Below are 13,557 nucleotides of genomic sequence, written 5' to 3'. Positions count from 1 at the left end.
CTGAGTGAGAGCCAGGAGCTCGGGGAGCCCAGAAACTGTCAGGTGCAGGCCGGGCTCCATCCCCAAGGCCGAAGGACTGGGCTGAGATGGGAGGGAACGAACATTGGTCAACGATCAAGATGTCCCGGGATGGGTGAGTCTCAGAAGACTGAGTATAAGGAAACAACAGGCTGGAGCAGAAGTGAGCTATCCACGGCCACTCTGAGAATGCAAGGAGAACCGTGATGGGAACCCGCACAGCACCCACGGGGGGCCAGTACACCCCAAACGCAATGCAGAGGACAAAGGATTAAAGCAGAATGTGACATGGAGTCTCACAGCCTAGCAGATCTGGAAGGACACTTTAAATAAAGAACCGGGCGGGTTGCATCTGAACAGGGAGAAAGCTTTATTTCCTTTCCCCGGATTCCTTTGAGCTCAGCAGGATGCACAAAGAGCTTGCCAGCAAGGAAGACTCAGACACCCCCGCTTTACGTGGAGGTGGGTGGGGAGTAAGGGCGGCGGGTGCATCAGGCAGACAGCAGGGCCCAGCTCACCAAACACCGACTCAGCACGCAGGCGCTGGCAGGAAGTGAGGTACCGTTCACCAGAGAGTAGTTCTAGTTAGGAGGAAACCACCACAAAACCCAACTCCTTAACTTGTCCCTCAACAAGGAAGGCCGCAGCGCTGCCGGGGCAGCAAGAGAACACAAAGGCAGAGAAACTGCAAGTGGTTCGCGGGGAAAGAGAATGTTTCCCTCAATCGGACATTAGTGATGACCGCCAGCCACAGGCTGGAGGGGCCTGAAATAGACGTCTAGCACGTGGCACAGGGCTGTCTTGCCCAAGCTTTGAAAAGTCCTCTTGAGCCTGTTTTCTTCAACATTGCTGGACATCAGGGACGGGCCCCCTGCCTGCCTGCTGTCCAGCCTCCTGTGACCAGGGAGGAAGGATGGGTGACTTTTCTTTTTCATTTAACTTTTTCTCTCTTTCACAAGGTGACTGGGAATCGCAAGTCAACTGCTGCTTCCCTCCTGCGACTTTGGGGGTGGGGTTGGGGCTGGATCCAGGTCATGTGTGGCTACAGCTGTTGTTAATAAACTTGCAATGATTTCATAAAAGGCTTCCAAAGAGCTGAGGATTTAGTTTCAAATTATTCCCAGATCGGCTGCAGATCACCGAGCAACACCAGACCCTAAGCCCCGGCCCCAGCTGTCCCCCTGCAACAGGAAATTGCGGGGAGGAGGATGAAGCACAGGCCCCGGTGGCACATGCTGGGTGCTGGGGAGAGGCAGGCCCGGCAGGCTCTGGGCTGGCTTCTGCGGCTATGTCGTCGGGTCCCAGAGGCCCAGCACCCAGACACCTCTCCGTCTGGAGCTCCCCCACAGGGACCTGGAGGCAGCCTGGAGTGTGGCCGTGTTTTGACTCCTGTCAGGGTCAAGTGCTCAGCCTGGGGCCTGCTGGCATTTGCTGAAGACGACACAGCCCCACATGCTGTGTTTACTGCACTGAGCCTGCTGCCGTCCTTCTTGGTAAAGTGTCTAGTGACATCCAAACTCGACCGGGAACACCGTCAGTTTGCAGCCCCCAGGCCCCCTCTCTACCATCTGCAACTTGCTCATTGGAGGGGGGTGGTGGTCTAGTGCGTGTCCCAGCCCTGTGGAGGCCTGCCTGGTTCACTGGGCCCAGGGACCGAGGGGGCACCTACAGGAGAGCGCCCATATTTGGGAATTCTTGCTCCAGGGTGTGGGGATCTCAAGTGGAAGAAGCCGAAATCTGGTCTAGGTTTCACCAGGTGACCGGAATGTCATTTTCCTCATCTGCACAACAGGAAAGTGGCACTGCCCCATGTTGTAACGGAGGCAATGGCATTTAAAACAGTGACTACAAATACAATGCTATGGCCAATTGTGGAAGCTGGAGGATGGGGCAACATGGGGGTTCACTTTACTATCTTTTTTTTTCAGTAGAAGGTAAATTTAAAAAGCTAAGGAAAAATTGCTGGAGCCAACAATTAGTTACTGGCCTAAAGTTTGGAGTATCTTCCTCTGGGGTGGGTCTCCGTTCTTCCCTCATCAGTCTTTCCTGAAATACTCTTCGTCCCCTCCATTCCTGCAACATTCCTTCCTTTCCCTGGCCGCCGAGACAAGGGTCTCAAGGTGGCCTGGAGCCCTCCGCCCATCTGACCATCTGGAAGCTGCTGAACCTTGGTCCAGTCTGGGTGGACAGGTGGGTGGCTTTAAGACGCTGAGAACAACGACCTGGGATGGAAACCCACGCTCTCACTTACTGACCATCGACTTCAAGAGTCTCCTCATCTTTAAAACCGGGATGACACATCAGCCTCAGGGAACTACTAAGAATTAAATATACTAACACATATTGATGTCAGGTTCAATCCACTGCAGGCCTGGGAAAAATAACAGGTCTCCTCACCAATGGCCAGGAGATAATGGTACCAAACTGTACACTGGCTGTAAAAGCCTAGGGTTTTATTTGAACTGAACAGGCTTCAAACTCAAATACAGAAAACAAAGTTGGAGGAAACAATTCTGTGCAGTTTCTGGTAGCCAAAACCCAAGATCAACACTGACTCTGTTTTGTATTTAAAGAGAAAATGCTATTGGGAATTCTGCCCCGCTTGTAGAATGCAGGCTGCCAGGTGACTCTTGTGAATGTGGCTTCTGACAAAGATGGAGAGTGTCAGCCCCAATCACTCATGTGACCACACGGACAAGAGAAGAGTCCGCATGTCTGTCTGGATCCAGCGAAGTCCCAGGAGAACCCTTCCCCCACTGCAAGTGATGTTTGTTCATTTGTGTCAGGATCAGCTTTGCATTCTGCCCTCCACACCAGAAAACTGTGGTTTGCTGTGTCTGTGTTTGCTTGTTTTTTTTCTCCTTTCTAAAATGACATCTTGTTTTTATAAGACTCTTGGTTGAGTGTTTTTGGCTTATTTTTGATAACTAACAGAAAGAAAGTTACTATTCACCATTTTAGCTCTCTGATATGGAGTTAGTTCGGGTTCCCAAGCAATCTCTGGTCATTAAGGATGAAAACTCAACTTTTCTCCAAACCATGAAGGGCCAACTCTCGCGCTGACAAATGAGAGATTCTTTCTGGCCCTGCTGGTTCATTAAGCGGAGAACAGGCTGGACGACAGGGCATGCTTTGTTTCCCTGAACTTCTGAATGGCTTTGTGTTCTCTGAAGCCCCAACAGATGCTGGGTTGGAATTCAATCAGTCTCCTGGTGAGAATCAAGGAAACGGGGCTGATCCCAGTTTTGATGGGAACGGGACAAATGGAACAAAATCTCTGGCTGTGGCTACCAGAGGAAATCGAAGGGGGTTGTATTTGCCTGACCTTCCTTTCCAACCTTATTTTCAGCAAACACAGAACCTTTCTCAGGGTAGAAGATGACAATTCAACAAGAAAACAAGGAGGCAGTTGCATGCTATGGTACCCAAACAAAATAACAGCACATGGGCACCTTTAGAATCAATTCCACGAGTGGAAGAAAAGAAGGTGGCCGGAGAAGGAACAAGAACAGGGAGAAGGGATAAAAAAGAAAAGCAGCACTGAGAACAGGCCTGACTGCTAACCACCCCATCCCCACTCCTTGGTAACTGCCACTCTGCTGTTTCGAGGAGAAATGCAGCGGGAGGAAACTTCTCAGGAGCTGCAGCTGAAGGAGGAGGATGCTAGTTCCTCGAGATGCTCAGGCCCCGTTTGCTAGTTGGATGGGACCGAGGGGTGAGTCAGCAGAACTGCCAGGTTCTGGAAGGTCTGTCAGAAAAGGCCGAGTGGGTTACCTTGCCACTGAGCTCTCCGACTCCAGCTGCCCCTCCCGCCACTCAGCCAACAACAGAAGGAAAACTCGTCCATCTATTTACAAAGTCTCCCCTTCCTTACACTGACTTCCTCAGTGACGCGGACCCCAGAGCCGTGCAATAAGAGCAATTCCTGGGCCCTCAGCCTAATTTTCCGCGCACTGCGGTTGTTCCTGACATACAGACACCTGGTTCCCATAGGGGCCTCACTGGATGGCTCCAAAGATTCAGGTTAGGCCACCAGGATGTCTGCTGTGCTTCTGTCACAAGGCCAGCCAGTCACGCCGACACATTGGAGATGTTCTGCACCAGGGCAGAGACTGGTGGCTGACAAGACTTTTCTTTGGTGTATAAAGTGCTGGCTGGAACCATGTTTCAAAGATACTTGGATTCATGACCAATCTGTAAAACGTGGGAGATTTCACATAAAAATACAGATTTCCAGTCTCTCTGGAAAATCTGAAGCCATGGTAACTGAGCACAATCTCACCTGGCAACAATCTGGGGGAGCAGAGGAGCAGCCCCTTAGATGAGGCCCCTACCCTGTCCTGTTGGCCACAGTTTCCACCACCATCGCCTAGAACTGGCCTATCTCACATTCACCCGTCATTTATGTTACTACTCGCCCCTGTGGTAACTTGGATCTGGGACCCTTGCTACACGCTGTTTGTGTTTTATGTGTGAATCTTTCCATGCTGTTTTTCCTCCACTGTTTTTAAGCACAGGTGATATACAGCATCACTTTTTACAGCTGCATATTACACTAATGGGAACATCCTGGGACACACCACTGGACATGACAAATAAACTTCTATCTTACTGGAGCAACTGTGATTTTGGGGCTTCTGATGTTCACAGCCAAATTGATCCTCATTAACATAGGAATGTTTACCGATTTCTTATTAAGTCATATTGTTCTTTACATATTAACGACATTCATCCACACCGTATATATGTTACAACAATTTCCCCTTGGTTCTCAATCCCCATGGTAGCCAGTGTGATCTTAAAAACTTAAATTAGGGCAAGTCACTCCTCTCTGTAAGCCTGGCAACAGCTCCCACTTCTCGGTGAGACCCTTGGCCTGATTCTGTGCCTGCCTCTCTTACTTTCCTCCCCTCGCTCACCACTTGCAAGTCACACTGGCCTTCTTTCTGGTTCCCAAACAGGCTGAATTTGTTTCATTTCGCTGGCCTGCCTTGCTCCTCCTCCTCATGCAGGTCTCACTGCAAGTGCCGCCTCCCAGAGACACCTGCCCAGACCATTCTACGGTCGGCCACCCTCCTCCAGCCACCCTCATTTGCTATTGCACCACTCTCACTATTCCTACACAGCACCAACTCCAAGCAAGACTCATGTGTTAGACCGTACACTCCATGAGGACAGGGCCTTTCTGTCCAGACAAGTCCTGGCAACACTGAATAGCTAAGAATGAAAGAACAAACAAATCTATCATTTCTCTAGTGAACTGAAATGGTATTTTTATCACACATTAAGTTCTTACGGGCCTGCTTCTGGTCTCTCGTTTGTCCCTTTGATCTATCTGCCTATTCTTGTATTAGTCTATATGGTTTTTGCTTAGTGTAGCTCCATAGTAAAAATTAAGTCTCATTTTCAAAATTATAGGTAATTTTTCAAGGAAAAAAATCCTACTGAATTTAAATGGCAATTGCAGTAAACTTCTACACCATCCTGGAGAGAACTGATCTCTCTATAACACCAAGTCTGCCCTTTGAGGGACGAGATGCTTCTCTACTGTCTAGGTCATCCTGTCTCAAGTCAAAGCTGAGGAGCAAGGGGCTAGCACTAGGTCGCCACGGCTCTGCTGGACTTCCCCAAGGCCGTTCATTTGCCCCAAGTTAGCAGGCTACTCACTGTTAGGCTGAATCACGTTTTGGTAGAACAAGCCTTGTTACAAGTCACATTGCTATCCTTACAGATCAACTTACAATTGACTGTAATAGTTTAAAATTTAATTATTTTAACAACTGATACATTTTTAATACACTTGTTTAAGAACAAAGTACATTTCCCTATGTTCAAGTCTCTTCATGTCGTTCGATATTGTTTTCTGTTTCTTATTAAAGTTTATTTCTAGGGTAATTTATGACATATTGCTACTGAGGATGGTATTTTATTTTTTATATCTAGCCATCTTTCCATTGCTTCTAATAGTGTTCCCGTTGATTATTTTGTCTTTTGTCACGTTTAACATGGTAGACCTGCTTTTCTCCTTTACGTAAAAAAGTGCTTAGAATAGTACCTGACACAAGTGGATGCCCAATAAACGTTAGTGATTATCTTCTCCAATATCTGTACCTTTTCTTTTATTCTCGTAGCTAATTTCATTAACTAGCAGTTCCAAAACAAAATAGCGATGATAGTCTTATAATTGACTTTTGGGGAATGCTTCTATGTATTTCACTATTAAATACATGCTAATGACCATTTTTGAAATATGGGGTTTAAAAATAAATAATCTTTCTAATACTAGTTTTTAAAGCTCATGTCAAAAGTGTATATAATGATTTTTATTAAATGTCTTATCATCCAAAGATATCGTATGGTGAATTATATTAAGAGGTCTTAATACTGAACCATCCCTGCATTTCTGGAACAATCTCACTTAGCCATCGTTTCCATTTGCTGACATTTTATTTATTTATATTCATAAGTAAGATGAATCTGTAGTTTTCTTTTTTAGGGTTATCACTGTCACATTTTGATATCAGCATTATGCAGGCTTTACACAAATACTTGTAAAATGTTCATTACTTTTCTATGCTCTGGAATATTTCAGGTGGCACAGAAAAATTTTATTCACTAAAGGACTAAAAAAATTTGCTCATAAACTATTCGGGCATGTTGTTTTCTGAGGCACAGCTTTCTGATTACTTTCTCAATTTTTTCTGTGGTGATTGGTCTATGTAGTTCCTATCTTTTCACAAGTCACAATGTGTTATATATATATGAAATGCTGTTTCATTATATCACCTTACTGATACTCCCCCTACAAAGCAACAGGCAGCTGTACATTCACTTACAGTGGGGTCGGTCCAGAGAGAACATCTTGAACACTCTTGGCAGGGAGCTCCCGGAGAGCGAGGATGCTGGCAGAAATGGTCATACCCGTTGATGGATACTCGACAGAGGTAGCACATTTGGGCACCACAGCGGCAAGACATGCGGTTGCAGCCTTCGGATTTGATGAGGCCGGTCCCACATTTGTGGCATTTTCTAATGCGGGCAGCAGTCATTTTTTCTTCACTGAAAAAAAAGAACACATGATTAAAGATAGCAGGGGAGACGAAGAGGAAAGAAAAATATTATGGCCATAAAGTATTTACTTCTTTCCACATACTGGGGGTACCAAAAAAAAGTATACAAGTGGACACGTTAGTTAACACTGCTCAAGCAGTAAGTAGTTTGCCATAATCAGAAGTGTCTGGACGCTGATGGTAACCACTTTGAGCACCTCTTATAATTGCAGAAGTCAAACGTGACTTGTATTAACCTGTTGTTATCGGTATATATTATTACAATTTTAATAGTTTTTTCCTTTCTTAAAATGTGTATACATTTTTTTGGCACCCTCTATATAATGATTGCCTAGCCCTTTTGGTGACATTCAGAGTGAAAAGAGGTATTTTAGAGTCTGAGAACTGGGTTCAGTTCAACAGTTGATGACCTTGGGTAACTTTATTCAATTGATTGGAGACTCAGTTTCTTCATTTTTAAATTGGGAAAACCCAACTTTCTCATAGTTTTGAGAATTACAGATAAAATACGAAGTACCCTGGCACAGTTCCTTGCATGTAGCATTTAAAAAATGACTATTTGTTATAAGAGGCTCTATAGCAGGGGTATCCAAACTTTATTCAATGTTTTTTTACCAAGGGCCATATGCGGTAAAATACACAAACAGCCAGGCCACTCACTCGAGGCGAAGTATGTATTGCCTCACCTGGTTTATTTAAGTAAACTAAATATATTTTTGGAATTTGCTGCGGGCCAATTAAAAATGGATTGCGGGTCGCAGTTGGCCCACAGGCTGCAGTTTGGACACCCCTGCTCTATAGGCTTAAAATGGAGAGGAAAAACTCAGGCTCTTCCTAAATAATGTGTTTTATATATACAAAGCTGGATAACGGAGAGCCAGTAAGTCTAAAGCTTAGTTACATTCACACCTTGGATTTTAAAATACTTGGCATGGCGGTAGGACAGACAGAGTTAGGGACAATCCAATAGCCTATCTATGACTTCTTCCTGTTGGCAGAATCCACCTCCATTGTTGGAACCCCCGACTCCCTTGCAGCTAAGGGATCAGCATGTATATGACTCAGTCTTGGCCAACTGGAAGCTTGTAGAGAAGCTACGTATTTCCTGGAAGACTTTTAACTGACATAGAGGGGCAGATGATTAGAGTCAAAATGACAGGTCTCGGCTCTTTGTTAAGAGATGGCACTGCTGAATTAAGTTTTCTGTGGTGCTCTGTTCCTAACACTTGCCACCTTGGTCTATAATTGTTTATGTGTCAGTTCTCCTCTGCTAAGTTGAGTTCCTTGAAGGCTGAGGGCAGGGCTGTACTGGTATGAAGAAGTCCGAGTTTGGTCTTGACAGGAAAGTGTGAAAAGGTATGCCTACTGAGACTAGGGAAGAGCATGAAGGATCCAAAGGGCGGACAGTGAAATTGAGATTCATCCCACTGCTCCAAGCACTTCTCTCTCCAAGTAGGAACCCAGAGTGGCCACGAGGGAACTGTTTCCATATAAAGACTAATAGTCTGGGGATAAGTTCTGATTCATAGACTCTCTCCTAAGACTGAGGAAAACGCCACCCTCTTCCTTCCACTGCTCCAAGTTTTTCTGCTAAGTAAGAGTAGCTAGGTTAGTCAGGGGCAGTCAAGTGTTTTTAATTACTGATATTTAGAAGACTGCTGTGGTAGTATGCTTCTTAGAAGCCAGGCGATGTATTTAAAAAACAGAAGAATGCATTAGGAAATTGGCTGCTATTCACTTAGGTCTAATTTTTGAATGACCTAAAAAGAAGGAAGGCACAACTCTGGCTTGAAAAGAATTTAAACCCAGTTCAAGTTACAGAAGAACAAATGAGTTCTAACTTTTGCTGAATTGGAAACCTCATCAAGGAGACAAAGTTTAAATAAAGTGAATTTATTATTGTCAACTTAGTAATATAATACACATGTTCATGATTTCAGTTACTTAGCAACTGTGAAGGCACTTGTCAATGCTTCATGTTCAGACTCACAAGGTTCCGATGAAAAAGTTTTCAAAATGAAAAGCTATGACAAAACACAATTGCAATTTATTTATTTATTTTTTTAAAACAACCATTGTTTTATTGGGGAAGAGTATGTTTCTCCAGGGCCCATCAGCTCCAAGTTGTTGTCCTTCAGTCTAGTAGTGGAGGTCGCAGCTCAGCTCCAAGTCCAGTTGCCATATTCAATCTTTAGTTGCAGGGGGCGCAGCCCACCATCCTATGTGGGAATTGAACCAGCAACCTTGTTGAGAGCTCATGCTCTAACCAACTGACTCATCCGGCCACCCCTCTGGAATGGAAGCTCAGTGGCCTTCAATCTAGTTGTGGAGGGCGCAGCTCACTGGCCCATGTGGGAATCGAACCCGCAACCCTGTTCAGAGCTCGCGCTCTACCCAACTGAGCCATCCGGCCGCCCCAATTGCAATTTCTATAGCACAGACTTTCTTGTAAGAGCACCCTTGAGACTGAAGCGTGGCTTTTAGTCGTCGCACTCTGGCTGCCTGGGGCTGGCTGACTTCTTCCCTGGGCAGCTGTGTAAGCTGTAGTGTGGGAGAGAAGTGGCTCAGAAGAACCCAGGTTACACAGTCCCTCGTGAAGGTTCGGGAAGAGGGTACATTTGCTTGTTCTGTTCCACTAGTCTGTCAGTTGCCCAGGTGAAATAATAATGGGTGTGGTAGGGGAGAAAAGGCACTCCTAAATGAATGGAGGATACATCAACATCACAAGCGATACTGTTCAAACAGCTACTCACGAATACCTTTTCAGGTCCCCTGCTTTGGCAAAAGAACAGGACTAGGTAGGGCCAGAATGGCCGAGTACCAAAAAAGGATTGCTATTATGGGATGTGGTGACCACCTACCCAGTAACATAAAAATGCAAAATGGGGAGAAATCAGTTACTTCTCTTGGGAGACGGGTGATTTGGCAACTAGATTCTAAACTAGGCAGGAAACAAACAGCCCCACAGGACGTGTTCCTGTTCAGAACAGGAAGAGAAGCTGAGCTGCAGCTGTGCCTGCTGACCTCGTGTTCAAACAGGAAGAAGGCTCACTGCCCTCTTCCACATAACCAATGAAGATCCTATGATTCCATGATTAGTTTTCTCACTACTATTTTAGTATGCTGGGAACTCGATGATTCCGTTTATATGAACTATCTACAGGCATCTGAATATTTCCCTGTGCAAAACAGACAAATCATGAGACAGACAGAAAGCAGATTAGCAGTCTCATGGGGAGTAGCTGCTTAATAAGTGCGGAGTTTTTGAAGAGATGGCCTCACACCGGCCTCATCTCACACCACTTACTATGCTGTATTTTATGATTCAGCAACAATAAACTGCTTATAATACCCTATGTGTACCCTGCTGTTTCTTTTTTTTTTTAACATTTTTTTTTTCACAGTGTGTTTTTACAGCACCCATCGGCTCCAAGTCAAGTAGTTACTTCAATCTAGTTGTGGAGGGCACAGCTCACAGTGGCCCATGTGGGGATCGAACTGGCAATCTTGTTGTTAAGAGCACCGTGCTCTAACCAACTGAGCTAACTGGCCACCCCATTTCTTACTTTTGACACTCAGCAGTTGGCAGGATTCCTGGGCTCTCTGGTCCATGGAGTAAGCACTGTATGGGGGGGAAAGAAGTGGAGCACCCCCACCCTCCAAAAAGTAAAACCAGATTCCTGTGGGCACCACTAAGACCGGTGCAACCATGGAAGATGTCAAAAGCGCAGGGCTCTGACTCCCCTCACACCGCCTTCGACCTCTCTGCGCCCTGTGCAGAAGAACGGTCCTACACAACAGCACGTGCCTGTAAGCCCAGTAGGTGCTGCCTCTAACCACAGCTACTGCTCCCGATGTCAGTTCTTACCAGAGCAAATAAACACAACCTCTGGCAAGTGGTGCACAGCTATTGATCTGGAAAAGGCTGTTTTTCCCTGTCCAATAAGCAGAAGACACCAGAAGCAATTGGCAAAGAACCTTGATCATCTATTGTCCAACAGGACAACACACAAGAAGGTGACTATTCAAATAACATGCAGATACAATCTGGTGAATAGGAGGTGACAGGCACTCTAGGTAGGGCACACTAACATGGTATGTGCATGCCACAGGGTGGGAGCTAAGTGCCATGAAAATACAGAGATCTGTCCTGTTTACAAAGGTCTGGTGGTCAGGTGTGTATATCAGGCTATTCCTTCCAAAGTCAAGCACACGTTGCTGTGTCTTGTACCCCGTACCACAAAGAAGTCAGACACTTGGGAGGGCTTTCTGGATTTTGGAATCAACACATATCACAATTGAATGTGCTCTCTGATCCATTTACTGCCAACACAAAAGGCTGGCAGGTTTAAGTAGCACCCAGACCAAGAGAGGGGCAGACCAAGACCTGAGTGCAGCCAGTTGCAGGAACGGACAGGGAATCAGAATGCGGGCTCTGCTTCAAAAAGTAACCAACTCTTCTTCTTCTAAGAAACACTTCCTGGCCCATGACTGAGCCTGGAGTAGTCCAAATGCCTGACCACGGGGCATCAAGAACCAGTAGAGTTGGGTGATACGCCATCACCAACTCCAAGCAGAATACCTATGACCGGGCCTGAGCAGGCCCTAAACACAAGAAGTTAACTGTTGATGTACCTGCATCACACTGGTAAACCAGGGCCTTCTGGGAGCAGCAGCTGCAGCAGCAGCTAATACTTCGGGAAGCCTTATCATGTGGCAAAAACCATTGTGGGTACTTTAATCCTCACAACCCTACAAGTAGATATGATTATGCTCTGTACTTCACAGATGAGGAAACTGAGACATAGAAAAACTAAGAAATCTGCTCAAGGTTCTTAACTACAGCTGTGCATAAGGAGCACTCAGTACACCTGCCCTGACTTCATGGATAAGACGTCCTTCTTAGGGGCAAAACAAAGGTCCAAATAGCAACAACACAACCCCCTACTTGAGCCAGAAATGCCATATTCACAGTAATGAGAACAGATTTTTTGGGGAGCTGGCTCGTAAAGTGACTGAAAGACAAGTCCAAATGAGAAGTTCAAAGTGTTTTAGGCAATAGCACAACTGCTGGAATGAGTCTATTGCCTGAAAAGATGACGACTTGGAGGAAAGAATAATGTTGACATACTCATCACTGCAAGGTAATGCCACTGGTCAGGCTGGAGGCCACTCTCAATTATAAAGGCCGACTGACAGTGGTAAGCCTAGATTTGATGAAGCAACACTAGACTTTGTTAGTTGAGATGGTATTTGTGATTCTATGTGGTCACTCTTACTAGTTTTCTACTGCTGCCATAACCTTAGTTACACCTGCAAAGTCCCTTTGCCACGTAAGGTAAAAATATTCACAGGTTGCAGGGCTTAGGGAATGGACATCTTTGGAGGCGATTCTTCGGCCTATGATAGTCTGCCTTCTGGCCTCCAAACATTCATATCCATCCCACACACAAACCACAGTCACCTCATCCCAGGAACCCCAAAGATCTCTTCCATTACAACGTCAATTCCAAGTGCCACATCTCTTCTAAATCTACTCAGCTCAACAGTCCCAAACCCCATCATCTAAATTAGGTAGAGCTGAGCCTCTGAATCTGATCCACTCAGACACACTCCATCTCCATCTGGCCTGAGAAACCAAGGAAACACATTACCTGCTCCTAAAATATGAGGGGACAGGCATAGGATAAGTTACAGATATTCTGCTTCAAAAGGGGAGAAAAATGGAAGGGAAAAGGAGTCACCACTCCCAATCAACTTGGAAATCCCGCCAGGCAAAGTAAACTCCCTTATGTGTCAGATCTGAGAAGAATCCTGTGGTTTGAGGCTCTGCCCTCTTGGCTCATGGCTCCGCTTTCTGAATGATCCTCCCTTTTTCATGAAAGGTAGCATATGCTTGCATCTGAGCAGCTCTGAATCGGCCTGTTTCCGCTCGTGGCATCCACACGGTCTCTTTCAGTCCAAGCTGGCAGTGTTTCAGATGATATAAAATTCTCAAGAACCTTGTGGGTCTCCCATGTGTGTCACAGGGATTCATTCCTTTTGACGTGAAGCTCATTCCTAGATCTTTTCCAGGTAATCCCACGCTTACTTTTGGCTTCTGCTGAGGTGGCTGAGGGATGACGCCCCGGCTGCCTAGAGGCTCCCTGGTTAGATTGTGAGGCTCTGAGTCACTCTGTGTCTTCAGAGCCTTTGCATGACTGGGTGCTCTCGACACAACGTCCTTGGTTTTTTCTCTAGAGCATGCTTTTCCTGACAGTGAATCTATCAATTTTAGCGTCTTTTATCATCTGGATAAGGATGAGAATTTCAGAAACAATAATCAAGTCCTGCTCCTTTTTGTTAACAGCTTTCCCCTCAATTTATCTCTTTCTACTTGCATTTTCCACTCTTCAATACTTTGCTTGGAAATCTCCTCAGTTCAAATGCCCAGTTTCATCATTTATAAGTTCTGCTTTCTACATACCGT

The 13,557-nt window shown here is 45.7% G+C and overlaps 1 protein-coding gene across 3 annotated transcripts in view; it reads right to left on the bottom strand.

The window, feature by feature from the left end:
* Nucleotides 1–13,557, bottom strand: part of RNF216 (ring finger protein 216) — a 116,242-nt gene that overhangs the window by 9,054 nt on the left and 93,631 nt on the right. For all 3 annotated transcript variants that reach the window (XM_019753628.2, XM_019753630.2, XM_019753629.2), the window contains exon 15: nt 6,855–7,077. In XM_019753628.2, the coding sequence (XP_019609187.2) occupies nt 6,855–7,077 (223 nt within the window). The remainder of the gene's footprint in view (nt 1–6,854; nt 7,078–13,557) is intronic.

The sequence above is a fragment of the Rhinolophus sinicus genome, linkage group LG10, assembly GCF_036562045.2.
Source record: "Rhinolophus sinicus isolate RSC01 linkage group LG10, ASM3656204v1, whole genome shotgun sequence".
NCBI classification, from domain to species: Eukaryota; Metazoa; Chordata; class Mammalia; order Chiroptera; family Rhinolophidae; genus Rhinolophus; species Rhinolophus sinicus.
Note: the sequence above shows the minus strand (reverse complement) of the source record. Positions and strands in the feature narration are given on the sequence as shown.